Raw genomic sequence first — 16633 nt, 5'->3', positions numbered from 1 at the left:
TTACTATACCTGAGTATCTATCCCAAAATCATGTATCAATACAATGTTCTCCATCATGTTGAGGCTATATGCACCCTAAGTGTGAAATGGAAGGACCTGCCACTTTCTCTTTGGGGCCGAGTAGCTTTGTTCAAAATGGTCTTATTACCTAAATTGGTCAAGTTTCTGGAATCCTGTGGATTACAGGACCGGAGACAACATGGATTCACTAGAAGTAGGTCTTATCAGACAAATCTGATCAATTTCTTTGACTGGGTGACCAGAGAATTGGATAGAGGATGTGTGCTAGATGTAGTGTATTTAGATTTTAGCAAAACCTTTGACAGTGTTCCACACAGACATCTAATAAATAAACTGAGTGCCCTCGGGATGGGTCCCAAAGTGATAGACTGGGTCAAGAACTGGTTGAGTGGAAGGCGATAGAGAGTAATGATCAATGGAGATCGCTCTGAGGAAAGGGATGTTACCAGTGGTGTGCCTCAAGGTTCTGTTCTTGGGCCTGTTCTTTTTAACATTTTTATAAATTATATTGCTGACGGGTTGTCGGGTAAGATTTGCCGCTTTGCAGAAGATACCAAAATCTGCAATTGATTAGACAAGCCGCGGCTGGGCGGATTGAACCTCCTGGTTATTCGTTTGTACAATATGGCCTCGCTCATGCGTTTCATGCATGAGGATATCACGGGATGCTACAAATTCTCCCCAGCTGGTTGGATGAATGCGTGATGTGCTTTTCATTCTTTCCTCTCCTTATTACATGTACAGACACGGGCCATCTCAGGGGTTGGTCCTCAATTCCAATTTTTGACTCCTTTACGCCAGGCGTGGCTGTGGTGACGGAGGAGACAACAGCGTTCCCCTCAGGTATCTCCTTTTCTACCTCTGGTGGAGAATGTAGATTTTTCTCTGGGGTTCCGATTATGAGCGTCTCAGGGCTGCAGCATGTTTCTGAAGGGGGTATGAGGGTTTTCCCCACTTTTTCTCAATTACAATCCCAATGGGAGCTCCCTGCTACACAGTTCTGGGCCTACTTGCAGATACGACATTAGTGTGCCTGTGGGGGGAGCAGTGGTCCCTTGCCAGACTAGATGCTCAATTGCTTTTGATTCCTTCCCAGATGAACACTCTAGCCACATGGTACAGTCCTTAAGCTCGCCCCCACAATCCCTTATTTAGAGAGAGTGGCCATTGAATATAATAGAGCCCAATTTTTGGACCTTTTTGCTAATATTTCCATGTTAGTTGGCTCCACTGACCTCAGAGAAATACAATTTAAAATCCTACATCGCGCTTACATCTCTAAAGCTCAGGGATGATGCGACTTGCTCCCACTGCCAGAAGGCCCTGGGTACCTTAGTACACACGTTTCTGGAATGCCCTCATACAGCTGTCTGGCTCCAGGTTCTCCCTTCCTTGATGGATTGGTTGGGCAGCAGGTACGACAGGATTATGGTTTGTTGCTTTTGGGGGATCAGAGGGAGCTTCTTCAAGGGGGATTTGTTCTCCCACATAGGAGGTTTCTCTATACTGCATTCCTGTTGGTAAAAAAGCTCTTATTACTACACTGCTTCCTTTCACCAGTTGCTACAGAAGATGAAGAGGTTGCTGCTTTTGAGATCCAAAGTTATCACTCTGCTTTATCTAGTGACAAATGAATTTATGTGTCCTTGTGGCGGGAGTTTCTGTTGGCGGCTGAGGCAGCTGTCTCTGCTTCCAGCTGTGACTCTGCCTTGATGGGCTCCAAGGGTTCCTCACTGTCTGCATACTCTTAGACCAGTATGGTTGGTGTGGGTGGTATGGTATGATCTGTTGGATGTTGTTTGATGAAATGGTTGAGAGTGTGTGTGGGGTTTTCGGTTCATTGTTTAAATTAAAAGTTATTGCAGCCCTGATTCGTTCTCCAGGAAGATGACCTTCTAGTGTTTTCTTTATGGCCTCTTTTATTTGCGGCTATAATAGGTATATCAGCAGATTGTTGATATACTCTTTCCACCTGTGGGCCTTGCATATGCTGATGATCCCTGACTCTTGTTTCATTGCTGCATTTCTTGTTTTCATACCTGGATTGTTGTATAACTGTTGGCTGCTTTATCAATAAAAATGATTTAAAAAAACAAAAGAAAACAATTTTTACTAACTTTTGGAGATCAAAACCCCCTCCCTCAGGTCAGGACAAGAAACCGCAATAGCAGTATACTGTACTGATCTGAAGAAGGAGTCCAATAAAATGTTTTTTATTTTATTTCTATTTGCTAATTTGTAAAGTGGTAATTGTTATTTGTAGTTTTTTTTCAAATTTACATTTGCTGTCTTCATATTTTGCACAGTATTAGGGGACATGTGTCACTGTTTCCATGGTGTTGCATTGTATGCAGAGTCTGGCTTCTTGGCGGTTTAGTTTAACTTTTGTCTACTATTTCTATTTTTAATTTGTGATTACTTATTCTATATTGGGTGAGGGTGTATCTGTTTTCTGTGTGTATGAAAAAGACATGGTTTTCTGTGAGCATTGACTGTGTAGCATCGATCTGTATTTATCTGGCTTGTTTAGTTTTATAATGGGAATATTGATGTTCTAGTGCTCACTGCAGTGATGCTGCCTTTTCTTAGGTGCACCCTTGTTGTGTGACTCGTGGATTATTACTAAAACTAGTTTTTATATAGGTAAAGCACTGATGAAGTCAGCCAGGCCTCAGCTTGTAGACTACTTATTCCATCTATATTTTGTGGTTTTAAATCTTGAAACAAGATAAAATAGTTTTTAAAGTCCAATATCTAATATCTAACAAGGCATTCTGTTCGCTAGAGACATAAATCAGATGACTGTATTTCACTCCTGTGAAATTATTTAGAAGTTTCAATACAGAGGATATCAGCAGGATATCAGAAAGATATGAACTTCAACTCAGGAATTGCAGTTATGGTTTCATCATTTTGTGGTTTCTGATCCTGATGTCCTTTGATGATCCAATTGATACAGATCACTGGAGAGGCTTTTTGGTGTAGATCCAGCTCAGATCAGCAAAGAGAAAGAGTGCTTGCTTGACAAGTTGCTTTTACCAAACAGACTTCTATCATGTCTCCTTTCAGCTGTCTCTTCGCCAAGCTGAAGAGCCCTAGCCTCTTTAACTTTTCCTCAATGGGATAGGTTGTCCCATTTCCTCCATCATTTTTGTTGCCCTTCTCTGTACCTCCTCTAATTCTGCTATATCTTTTTTGAGATGTGGTGCTCAGAATTGCACACAGTAGTTGAGGTGTACCATGCAGGAATACAAAGACATTATCAGGTGTGTAGCTATGATAGAGCAAGCCCAGCAAGGCCGCCCAAAAGGAGGGGTGGCTTGAATTTGGACCCCAATGCAACTGTGTGGGTCCAGCTTCCTACATCTGCTGCCGGTCTGCCACAGCAGAGGCAGCATTGAAAGCTCTCTTTTGGCAGCGGGGCATCTCCTCTGCTTCGTCCCACATCTGTGATGCAATTTCCTGTGGGTGGGATGCAACAAAGGAAAAGTCCCGCCACCAAAAGAGGCACCTATCAGTGCTGCCTCTGCTGCAACTGTATCAGCTTGTGGCAGACTGGCAGTGGGCGGGGTAGCTAGAGGAGGCCAAACTCATATGGTCACTTGGAGTGGTGGCAGGAAGTGGGCACAGAGAGAAATGGGGGCCATGGAGAGATGCCCGAATGTCTGGGGTGCAGGCAGAGGGGAAGAGTTGCTAGATTTTGATTTACAGCTGTAGTTGCAGTACCCTCAAAACAACTTCATTGGGCCTTACCTGTCCTTCCAACTATCACCCCATCTCCCTCCTTCCTTTCTCATCCAAGGTACTTGAATATACTATTCTCCGCCATTGTATTGATTTTCTTAGTTATTCTTGTTCTACTACAACTTGCCTTTCATCTTCTCCATTCAACAGAAACAGCCCTTGATAAAGTTTCCCTGGTCACATCCAAGGGCCTCTCTATTCTATCCTCCTCTGTCTAGAAACTATCTGATGCTTTTGACAAAAACATGAAGGCAGATAAAGGCTAAATGGCCCATCTGCAGCATCCACTATCTCCTCTTCTCCCACGCTTTCTTGAACTCAGTCTTTGGCTCCACCACCTCTACTGGGAGACTATTCCACACATAAGAACATAAGAAGTTGCCTCCGCTGGGTCAGACCAGGGGTCCATCGCGCCTAGCAGTCCGCTCACGTGGCGGCCCATCAGGTCCATGACCTGTAAGTGATCTTGTCTAAAACCTTTTAATACCCTTTCATACTCCTATCTACCACCCTTTCTGTAAAAAAAGTATTTCCTTAGATTACAAAGTTTTCGAGGCTGAGGTTGCAGAGATGGGATGGGGAAAAAGATAGATCCCATGGAGAAAGGGACAAATTTTTCCCCATTTCATTCTCTAGCTTGGAGGTCTCACCACCATCTGAAACTGAACTTGACCAAGACTGAGCTTCATTTCTTTCCCCTTAAACCCAACTTTCTTCTTCCCCCATTCTTTATTTCTGTGGAAACATAACGTGAAACATTCTCATCTTCCCTGTCTTGTCAGCTCGTAACAAAGACTAGTGCCCTAACTGAGACTAGCCTTACCTGCGTACGTTCTGGTTCAGCAGAAACTTATCTAACTTTGTCTTGAATCCCTGGAGGGTGTTTTCCCCTATAACAGTCTCCGGCAGAGTGTTCCAGTTTTCTACCACTCTCTGGGTGAAGAACTTCCTTACGTTTGTACGGAGTCTAACTCCTTTTAACTTTAGAGAGTGCCCTCTCGTTCTCTCTACCTTGGAGAGGGTGAACAACCTACCTGTCTTTATCTACTAAGTCTATTCCCTTCATTATCTTGAATGTTTCGATCATGTCCCCTCTCAGTCTCCTCTTTTCAAGGGAGAAGAGGCCCAGTTTCTCTAATCTCTCACTGTACGGCATCTCCTCCAGCCCCTTAACCATTTTAGTCTCTCTTCTCTGGACCCTTTCGAGTAGTACCGTGTCCTTCTTTATGTACAGTGACCAGTGCTGGACGCAGTTTACTAGGTGAGGGCGTACCTCACCATGGTACAGCGGCATGATAACCTTCTCTGATCTATTCGTGATCCCCTTCTTAATCATTCCCAGCATTCTGTTCGCCATTTTCGCCACCACCACACATTGTGCAGACTGCTTCATTGACTTGTCGACCAGTACTCCCAAGTCTCTTTCCTGGAGGGTCTCTCCATGTACTGCACCGGACGTCCTGTATTTGTGTATAAGATTTTTGTTATCAACATGCATCACCTTACACTTATCCATGTTAAACCTCATTTGCCATGTCAATGCCCATTTCTCGAGCTTGATTATGTCACGTTGCAGGTTTTCACAATCCTCCTGCGTCTTCACTACTCTGAATAACTTCATATCGTCTGCAAATTTAATCACCTCACTCGTCGTACAAATTTCCAGGTCGTTGTGGTTATGCCTAGCCATAACAAAAGGGCATTGGCCAACCACCTAACATGATGCTATCAGACTGTGAAGTCATTGCCGATAAGAAGTGATATAAAGATGAACCCGCAAAGGCAGAAATTACCAGCAAGTTTACCTACAAGTTTTGTAGGTGCCATCATCAGCAATGGCACCTACAAAAGATCCACCATTAGCAAACCATCTCCTGTATCACCAGCCCAAGCTTTCTAGCTGTTACCAAATGGAGATGACTATATCAGCATACTAGGGTCATACGTTTTAAGTTCTGTATCACTTCTCATCTTAAGATTGTGACTATAGGGAATAAAGCAGACTAAAGAAACTTGAAGAATGATCTACAATTTGGCAGTTAAGATTTAATGTTCATGCATCTGGGCTACAGAAACCCAAGAGGGTTATATAGTTGGTGACGTACTTCTGTAGACGAAGGAAGAACAGGCCTTTGGAGTGAAGTAGTTTCACTCTATGCTATAAACCCAAATGGCAATCTAACAAACAAAGATCCCTAAGAAGTAATAAAGTAATGAAGAGAACTTCTTAATTGTTCTGTCCAATAATATACAGATTTCTTCTAAATAATTTATTAAAAATTTTTGTGTAAGTGTACCCTCAGTGCAGTGATACAAGCTATTGGGACGCTGGGAGACCCAGAGTTCTAGGCTTAAACACTTGAGTAGCTCTATTTCAAGTCCTACTACACACCATCTTAGGCGTATACCCTGTGCTATAAATTATAAAGTGCAACACACACAAAAGTGAGAGTGTTTTTTCAAATAATTAATTATAAATATCTCATTGTAGCCAACATCTCAAAATTACTGAATGCTCAAACTGACGTATTTCGCAGTACTTGTGTATTCTCAAAGTTCCAGATATTGGCATCTCCGTATTAGCACTATCAATTCTTGGCGTTCCTTTTACCCGACTTGCTGGCGGCGCCAAAACTCTTGATTGCATTTCCTTTAGTAACAGCTGGATGAGTTGGACAACCTGGGTATAAGGAATGCAGCAGCAGGTTGGAGATACTGCTCATACTGGCGAAGAGTTAAAGAGGTTCAGGGGGGGCTTCACTTTATTTTGCACAATCCATATGAAAGTGTTGTATCACAACCCTAAAGCGAGCCATTCAGCAGCTCTTTCATCACTACAGAGCAGTGTGGAGAGACTTCTTGCCCCTTTGGTATTCTGCAAGTCAGTTAGGTTGAGATCTCCAGAGTTAGCTTTGTAACCTCACCCAGGGACTACTGAGATTCAACTACAGGATGCTTAATCAAGTAGACAGCGAAAGAATACAGACACATTAAAGAGACCCAATTTTGTCCTGATTTGTATGGAATTGTGGACATTAAGTGATCTGAAGTCTCTGCAGAGAGAGCAGAAAAGATGTCTGTCAGAAATGAATCTTATTTTCAAAGGGTCATGTGTCTGACCATCTCTACAAATTCAACCGAACCAAGTGTCACCTAGCCTCTCTGGTCAGAGAATTGCTTCCAGGACACTTAATGCTGCCCTCTCAGATCTTCTCTAGGCATGGCCAACTCCTCTCACTGCATACTTGACATTTTCAGCTCCAAACAGACTTCTTTTGTTCCCAAAGGCCATTAGCCCTGGCTGCACTGTCCCTGTGCGTTTTGCTTTTAGTGATGTGAATTATTCTGTTCAATATTTACATAGTTGTTCTGACATCTTGTCAAAAGAAAGTGTGGGGGGGAAGGGTATGTTATATATGAGAGACTGTGACCTTAACTCCTCCTCTGTCTCATCATTAACCTCATGCTTTGAAAGGTCAGAAAGAAGGAAGCAGAGCAGAGCAGTGGACGTAACGCTGCATGAGAGAAAAACCTCTTGTGCAAGACAAAGAGAGAGAGAAAAGTCAAAGAGAAAAAAAAAGAGACCAGCCAGTCTACCTCTAACCCAATTCCACACACCTTCCTGCTTCTGACTCACTTCGCATCTTACTTTCAAGGACACCGAGACATGAATGCAGCCACATCCTATTCTGCCACTGGCCTCCGATGGCTTCAAGCATCTTTTTAACTTTTTTGTGCGAGACATTGCAGAAGGGCTGTTGGGGAAGATTGGCTTCTTTGCAGATGATACCAAAGTCCCCGTGGAAAGCGTAGATAACATGTGAAATCTGAAGAATAGCAGCTAAGATTTCATGCTAAAAAATGAAGGGTCTTGCGTTTGAGATTCAAAAACCCAAGAGAGAGGTGCAGTATAGGGGATGATCCTATCTGAGAAACTTATGATGGCAAAAGCCAGAAGGGTGTCTGGGTGTATAAGGAGAGGAATGGCGAACAGGAAAAAAAGGTGGTGACCCCATTTGGAGTACTGGAGTTGGTCCAGAGGAAGGCTACTAAAATGGTCAGTGGTCTTCGTCATAAGGTGTATGGGACAGACTTCGAGATCTCCATGCGTATACGGCGGGAGAGGGGAGATAGGATAGAGACATTTAAATACCTATGTGGCATAAATGCACAGGATGTGGATCTCTTCTGGAACAAGGGAGCATAGGATGAAGGTGAAAAGGGTTAGACTCAGGAGTAATCTAAGGAATGGGTAGTGAATGCTTTGGAACTGCTACCACACAAGTTTCAAAGGGGTTTGATTTTATGAAGGGAAGTTGTGTATAGGAAAAAGACGGCTCTATTGGGATTCGCAAAAGCCCAGAGGCCGTGCATAAGTTTAAAAAAGTGCTCATGTTATTTCAGGTTAAGACTATGGTCTCACTACTTGACAGCAGTTACACATGGAGGTTTGTGTGGGGTGTGTCAGGACTTACCCATGGATTATGCTGTTCATATTTTCAACATGCTTATTTGTAAAATGGCTGCTTTCACTGATATTGGAGAAAAAGCTCTGCACCAGCAAATTCTTTTTAAAATATCAAAGGAATTAAGCATGTTACAACTTGGACATCTCAATTCTGATCTCTACTTTCTATGTAAAATATGGCTCTAAGTTTAGGGATATCCTTCTGTACCCCAACTTGCCTTTACAGTGATGAGAAGGAAAAATCTAGACTTCGCTCAGAGTCCCCCGACTCCTCCGCGGAGCCAAGAAGGAAATGCAAACCAGTGCTCAGTAATGAGACATGAGGAAGGAGGAAGGAGGGAGTGCTTTGAAACCTCCAGATCCACCACAGAATAGTGAGACATTGAAGAACAGAAAAAGCCCCCAAGTCTTACATTCAGAGTGGCGACAAAGAGGATAAATCCCCCCCAATCAAAGATGCAGTGTAGGGAGGAAGAAGTAATGAGACTGTGAAGATGAGAAAAAGAGTAGTAAGACTTTGAGAAAGGTGAGAAAGACCCCAAGAATCAACGTAACGAGAGGGGAGCACCACAGATGTGACTTCTAAGGGAGAAAAGGAAGCCCAGACTTACCCTCCGAATGGTGAGATAGTGTGAGAAGGCTGACACAGGAAGCACCAATTCCAGATCCAAAGACAGTAATTCGCAAAGGGTCTCCACCGAAGAAAGCAACATTCTCACTGATCCAACGCAGGGCTTGAATCTGGTCAAGGAGTCCATAATTCCCTTTGGCAGCCTGATCACCCGTACTCAGGAATCCTACAATTAAGTACAGTTAGAGCATTAGGAATGACTTCAAAGTAGGAAATCGTCAAAACATAAGTTTGATAGTCAACAGATTTTATAGATAAATGCTTCATTCCATAAACTAATAAGTTACAAGCAGGAAATTCTGTAAAGAATGTCACTTACACAAACAGTTTCTTATAGCCAGCAGGCTCCACAGACCATGAGCAGAACTCACAGGGGCCTAGTTCCTACCAGATGTCCAGTTAAAGAATTATGTCTAGTAAAGGGGGAAGTACTGGAGTGGAGTGAGGAGAGGAAAAAAATGATATGCTTCATGGAAAAATGTAGTCAAAAGCAAGTTACACTTTGGTTTTGGGTCTACTTTATAACCTAAGCACCAAAGTGTTTTTCTAAAACAACATCACATGAAGAACATAAGCATGAAAAATTGCAGGTAGACCTTAAGAAACTGGAAAACTGTGCGTCCAAGAGGCAGATGAAATTTAAATGTGGACAAATGCAGAATGATGCATATTGGGAAGAATAACCTGAATCGCAGTTATCGATGCTAGGGTCCACCTTGGGGATTAATGCCCAAGAAAAGGATCTGGGTGTCATGGTAGACAATACGATGAAACCTTCCACCCAATGTGTGGTGGCGGCCAAAAAAGCAAATAGGATGCTAGGAATTATTAAAAAGGGATGGTTAACAAGACTAAGAATATTATAATGCTTCTGTATCGCTCCATGGTGCGACCTCATTTGGAGTATTGTGTTCAGTTCTGGTCTCCGTATCTCAAGAAAGATATAGTGGTGTTCGACAAGGTTCCACATGAACGACTACTTCGGAAAATTGCGAGCCATGGAATCGAGGGTGAAATACTCACGTGGATTAAAAACTGACTGGAGCATAGGAAACAGAGAGTGGGGGTAAATAGACAATACTCAGACTGGAAGAGCGTCACCAGTGGGATGCCGCAGGGCTCGGTGCTCTTCAACATCTTTATAAACGATCTGGACATTGGTACGATGAGTGAGGTGATTAAATTTGCGGACGATACAAAGTTATTCAGAGTAGTGAAGACACAGGGGGATTGCGAAGATCTGCAACGTGACATAATCAAGCTCGAGAAATGGGCATTGACATGGCAAATGAGGTTCAACGTGGATAAGTGTAAAGTGATGCATGTCGGTAACAAAAATCTCATGCACGAATACAGGATGTCCGGGGAGGTACTTGGAGAGACCTCCCAGGAAAGAGACTTGGGAGTTCTGATTGACATATCGATGAAGCCATCCATGCAATGCGCGACGGTGGCGAAAAGGGCAAACAGAAAGCTAGGAATGATAAAGAAGGGGATCACGAACAGATCGGAGAAGGTTATCATGCTGCTGTACCAGGTCATGGTTTCAAGTTTATTAAAAAAAATTTTAAACCGCTTAATCAGATTTCTAAGCGGTGCACAATATCAAATTTACATAAAAACAGTTTAAAAGTCAGGGATACTAGACACCTGGAGTACTGCGTCCAGCACTGGTCGCCATTCATGAAGGAGGACACGGTACTACTCGAAAAGGTCCAGAGAATAGCGACTAAAATGGTTAAGGGGCTGGAGGAGTTGCTGTACAGTGAGAGATTGGAGAAACTGGGCCTCTTCTCCCTTGAAAAGAGGAGACTGAGAGGGGACATGATCGAAACATTCAAAATACTGAAGGGAATAGACTTTGTAGATAAAGACAGATTGCTCACCCTCTCCAAGGAAGGGAGAACAAGAGGGCACTTTCTAAAGTTGAAAGGGGATAGATTCCGTACAAACGTAAGGAAGTTCTTCTTCACCCAGAGAGAAGTAGAAAATCGGAACGCTCTTCCGGAGTCTGTTTTAGGGGAAAACACCCTCCAGAGATTCAAGACAAAGTTGGACAAGTTCCTGCTAAACTGGAACATACGCTGGTGAGGCTGGACTCCTTTAGAGCACTGGTCTTTGATCTGGGGGCCGCTGCGTGAGCGGACTCCTGGGCACAATGGACCACTGGTCTGACCCAGCAGCGGTAATTCTTATGTTCTAGAAAAGGTTCAAAGAAGAGCGACCAAGATGGTAAAGGGGATGGAACTCTTCTCATATGAGGAAAGACTAAAACGGTTAGGGCTCTTCAGCTTGGAAAAGAGACGGCTGAGGGGAGATAGGATCGAAGTCTACAAAATCCTGAGAGGAATAGAACGGGTACAAGTGGATCGATTTTTCACTCCCTCAAAAATTGCAAAGACTAGGGGACACTCGATGAAGTTACAGGGAAATACTCTTAAAACCAATAGGAGGAAATCTTTTTCACTCAGAAAATAGTTAAGCTCTGGAACGCATTGCCAGAGGATGTTGTAACAGCGGATGTGTAGCTGGTTTTAAGAAAGGGTTGGACAAATTCCTGGAGGAAAAGTCCATAGACTGTTATTGAGAAAGACATGAGGGAGGCCACTGCTTGCCCTGGATTGGTAGCATGGAATGTTGCTACTCCTTGGGTTTTGAGAAAACCCAGAGAAAACTAATTTTCTTCTCTGTGGATATTTTGGGGTCAATTCCTTTTGTTTTTTACTCCTTGGGTTTTGGCCAGGTACTAGTGACCTGGATTGATCATTGTGAGAACTTGCTACTGGGCTTGATGGACCATTGGTCTGACCCAGTAAGGCTATTCTTATGTTCCTTCTAAGCTGGGTGGGGTCCTCCAACTGCATGGCTGTCAGTAGCAGATGCTTCACTATTGTGTCTTGAGGCACTAAGGACAGCCAGGTTTCCTGGAGTTCAGCAGTTTGCCTGTCCCTCACTATTGAAAATGTAGTAGTGAAACAGCACCTCCTACTGGCAGGTCTGTAGATAGGGGACTCCTGATCAGATTAGAGGGAACAGTAATTAGGATGAGCCACTGGACCACAGCCCAAGCAATATTTTGCTGAACTCAGCATTGATAGAGCATTTGGGAACTGGGTTAAATATTGGTTTCTTTGGTCCTTCCAGCTAAAAAAGTGTCCCACTGCCCCTGAACATACTTACACGTGGATCTCTTTAAAAACATGTCCTTTTACCAATACACGTACTTTTACTTGTGTACTGGGACCATATAATGCCGTATAATGTTCTGGTGCCAGAAGGTCTGAGTCTCCAAGCATGTGCAGGAAACAGAATTTCAGCAAAAGAGAAGGGTTGCTTGAAAAAAGCCTGGAACAAAATGGTGCCAGACTTTGCAGACAGTCTTCTCTCATTCACTGGACACCCAAAACAGCAAAAGGCTACACAGGAATAAGTACCGAGGCAGAACCTTCCCTCCTCCCCCTAAAAAAAGAAAAAAACTTTTTCAACAGCAGGGATAAGTTCATATGCTAGTCTGTTGAATTGCTCCTAGTATCGCACCAGCATGCCTTTCCACAAACCACACCCCCTCACTTCACTATTCTCGTGAAAGATTGTTCCTGTGAGAGCACCACAGCAGCGTCTACTAAAAACAGACAGGCACAGCTGTTATTAGGCTGTTAAGAGTAGCATTATAACCTCTTATGCTATAGAAATAATAAATTGTTGTTGTTATACTGTATTTATTTGTTACATTTTCTATATCATTCTCCCTGGGGAGCTCAGAATGGTTTATTGTATATATTCGAATATAAGTCGAGACCCCCATAACAGGAGGAAAAATGGTTGACTCAAACATAAGTCGGGCACCCAGCCTCCTCCCTATCAGACACTACACACAGCCCCCTTCCCAGCTCTCCACCCTGTCCCCCCTCCCTCCAAGGCTCTGCACCCTGTCCCCCCTCCCTGCCGTGTACCTGGAATCCCTGGTGGTCCAGAGGTGTATCGAGCAGGAGTGCACTTTGGCGTTCCTGCTCGGCGCTGAGCGGCTTCCTGAATGGCTCCTGAGAATTCTTGCCAGACTTGCCGCAGCCATTCGGTAAGACGCTCAGCACTCCTGCTTGATAAGCTGAAGCCAGAACTCACGGCAGTGACTGATTTAGAAGCAGGGCAGGAGCGCAGAAAGCTCGCTTCTGCCCGCTACACCTCTGGACCACCAGGGATTTCAGGTACACGGCAGGGAGGGGGGACAGGGTGCAGAAACCAAGACCCCCCTGGTTTATATTTGAGTATATGCGGTACATGAATTTATTCAGGTACTCCATTTTTTTTCTCTGTCTGTCCCAGCGAGCTCTCAATCTATCTAATGTACCTGGGGCAATGGGGGATCAAGTGACCTGTTCAAGGTCACAAGGAGCAGCGTGGATTTGAACCCACAACCTCAGGGTGCTGAGGCTGTAGCTTTAACCATTGCACCACATTATATAGTAAGTACATAAAAGCAATGGTTAGAGCAGTGGATTGAGATCCTGGGGAACTGGATTCGGTTCTCACTGCAGTTCCTTATGCAAGTCACTTAACCCTCCATCGCTAGGGTTACCAGATTTGGCATCTGGAAAAAGGACACCTGGCCCCACCCCATTCCATCTCTTCGGGCCGAGTCTGGAGTGCATCTGTGCTTGTACAGATGTGACATGATGCAGTCACATGCATCGGCTACGATCTCAACCCAGGCAAGTGACCGAGCGATCCTCACGCCCACCAGCCACCCAGCTATCTAGTACATAAGAGTTGCCATACTGGGATAGACCAAAGGTCCATCAAGCCCAGTATCCTGTTTCCAAGAGTGGTCAACCCAGGTTGCAAGTACCTGGTAAAATCCCAGAGTTTCCCCAAGTCCATCTTGGTAATAGCTTATTGACTTTTGTTTTGTTGTAAACCGCCTAGAACTGAAAGGTATTGGCGGGATAGAAGACACTAATGTAATGCAATTATCCAAACCTTTTAAAAATCCTGCTAAGCTAACTGCTTTCACTACATTCTCCAGCAGCAAATTTCAGTTTAATGCTAATGATCAAATCTCCCACTACAATGGCCATCCTAACCCGTCCCTCCTGGCAGAAACCCCTGAAGACACCTCCTCAGTGTGAAAGGATATTGCATCCCCTGGAGGACAGGTCCTGGCTACATGATCATTTCCTGCCTCTCCATTGTGATGCTCTCCCTTCAGGAAGCAGCACAGAGGTCACCAGACTGGAAGTGGGACTTCTCTATTTCCCTGTAGGCCTTCTCTATATACCGCTCTGTCTGCCTCAACTCCTACGAGTCGGCCATTTTAGCTACCAGAGATCAGACCTGTTCCCTGAGCTCTTTGTGAAACTTCCTAAATCCTGACTGATAAAGAGAAAGTATCTCCTGTTTCTCCACAAAACCCTCTAAGTGCACTAAAACTAATTTTTCTAAAACCTTTGATACAAATGGTAAATTAGAAACAGGTCTAAAATTGTCTACCAGTTGGTGAGAGGTCATATGTACTGTATATGCTTGGTGCACACTGAGGAGGTGTCTTCAGGGGTTTCTACCCAGGAGGGAAGTTTAAGGATGGCCATTGTAGTGGGAGATTTAATCATTAGCATTAAACTGAAATTTGCTGCTGGAGAATGTAGTGAAAGCAGTTAGCTTAACAGGATTTTAAAAAGGTTGGATAATTTCCTAAAAGAAAAGTCCATAAGCTATTACTAAGGTGGACTTGGGGGAAATTCCTAGGATAAACAGCATAAAATCTCTTTTACTCCTTGGAATCTTGCCAGGTATTTATGACCTGGATTGGCCACTGCTGGAAATAGGATACTGGGCTTGATTGACCTTTGGTCTATCCCAGTATGGCAACTCTTATGTTCTTATGTACTAGATAGCTGGGTGGCTGGTGGGCATGAGGATTGCTTGGTCGCTTGCTTGCCAGGTGCGAAAGTGGCAGAGTTTAGACAGTACTGAGGAGGAATCTGCTGTCCTAGTACATGTGGATAGCAATAACATAGGGAGGTTCTGGAAGCTAAGAAGCTCAGACCAGTGGTCCATCATGCCCAGCAGTCTGCTCCCGCAGAGGCCCTCTGGTCAAAGACCGGTACCCTGACTGAGACTATCCCTATCAGGGTACGTCCTTGTTCAGCAGGAATTTGTCTAACTTTTGTCTTGAATCCCTGGAGGGTGTTTTCTTCTATGACAGATTCCGGAAGAGCGTTCCAGTTTTCCACCACTCTCTGGGTGAAGAAGAACTTCCTTTTGTTCGTACGGAATCTATCTCTTTTTAACATTAGAGAGTGCCCTCTCGTTCTCTCTACCTTGGAGAGGGTGAACAACCTGTCCTTATCTACTAAGTCTATCCCCTTCAGTACCTTGAATGTTTCGATCATGTCCCCTCTCAATCTCCTCTGTTAGAGGGAGAAGAGGCCCAGTTTCTCTAATCTTTCGCTGTACGGCAGCTCCTCCAAACCCCTAACCATCTTCGTCACTCTTCTCTGGACCCTTTCAAGTAGTACCGTGTCCTTCTTCATGTACGGCGACCAGTGCTGTACGCAGTACTCCAGGTGAGAATGCACCATGGCCCGGTACAGCGGCATGATAACCTTCTCCAATCTGTTCGTGATCCCCTTCTTTATCATTCCTAGTATACTGTTCACCCTTTTCGCCGCCGCCACAGCACATTTTATGGACAGCTTCATTGACTTGTCGATCTGAACTCCCAAGTCTCTTTCCTGGGAGGTCTCTCCAAGAACCACCCCGGACATCCTGTATTCATGCATGAGATTTTTGTTACCGACATGCATCACTTTACACTTGTCCACATTGAACCTCATCTGCCATGTTGATGTCCATTCCTTGAGCCTGATTATGTCAAGTTGCAGATCTTTGCAATACCCCTGTATTTCACTACTCTGAATAACTTCGTATCGTCCGCAAATTTAATCACCTCGCTTGTTGTACCTATGTCCAGATCGTTTATAAAGATGTTGAAGAGCACAGGTCCAAGCACCGGGCCCTGCGGCACCCCACTGGTGTCGCTTTTCCAGTCCGAGTATTGTCCATTCACCCCCACTCTCTGTTAAGAACATAAGAAATGCCTCTGCTGGGTCAGACCCGAGGTCCATCTTGCCCAGCAGTCCGTTCACGCGGTGGCCCAACAGGTCCAGGACCTGTGCAGTAATCCTCTATCTATACCCCTCTATCCCCTTTTCCAGTAGGAAATTGTCCAATCCCTTCTTAAACCCCAGTACCGTACTCTGTCCTATAACATCCTCTGGAAGTGCATTCCAGAGGATGTCCACCACACGTTGGGTAAAAAAGAACTTCCTAGTATTTATTTTGAATCTGTCCCCTAACAACTTTTCCGAGTGGCCTCTTGTTCTTTTATATTTTGAAAGTTTGAAGAATCTGTCCCTCTCAACTCTCTCTATGCCCTTCATGATCTTATAAGTCTCTATCATATCCCCTTTAAGTCTCCTCTTCTCCAGGGAAAAGAGACCCAGCTTCTCCAATCTTTCAGCGTATGACAGGTTTTCCATACCTTTTATCAGACGTGTCGCTATCCTCTGAACCCTCTCGACTAACGCCATATCCTTCTTTAGGTACGGTGACCAATATTGGACACAGTACTCCAAATGCGGGCGCACCATTGCCCGATACAACGGCAGGATAACTTCTTTCGTTCTGGCTGTAATACCCTTTTTGATTATACCAAGCATTCTATTTGCTCTCTTAGCGGCCGCTGCACACTGTGTCATCGGCTTCATTGT

The 16633-nt window shown here is 44.2% G+C and overlaps 1 protein-coding gene across 9 annotated transcripts in view; it reads right to left on the bottom strand.

The window, feature by feature from the left end:
* The window catches only part of NLGN3 (neuroligin 3), a 149858-nt gene that overhangs the window by 40090 nt on the left and 93135 nt on the right, over positions 1–16633 (bottom strand). For all 9 annotated transcript variants that reach the window (XM_033946116.1, XM_033946114.1, XM_033946117.1 and 6 more), the window contains one exon: positions 8845–9030. In XM_033946116.1, the coding sequence (XP_033802007.1) occupies positions 8845–9030 (186 nt within the window). The remainder of the gene's footprint in view (positions 1–8844; positions 9031–16633) is intronic.

Source organism: Geotrypetes seraphini, chromosome 5 (assembly GCF_902459505.1).
Source record: "Geotrypetes seraphini chromosome 5, aGeoSer1.1, whole genome shotgun sequence".
In the NCBI taxonomy this organism is placed as follows: Eukaryota; Metazoa; Chordata; class Amphibia; order Gymnophiona; family Dermophiidae; genus Geotrypetes; species Geotrypetes seraphini.
Note: the sequence above shows the minus strand (reverse complement) of the source record. Positions and strands in the feature narration are given on the sequence as shown.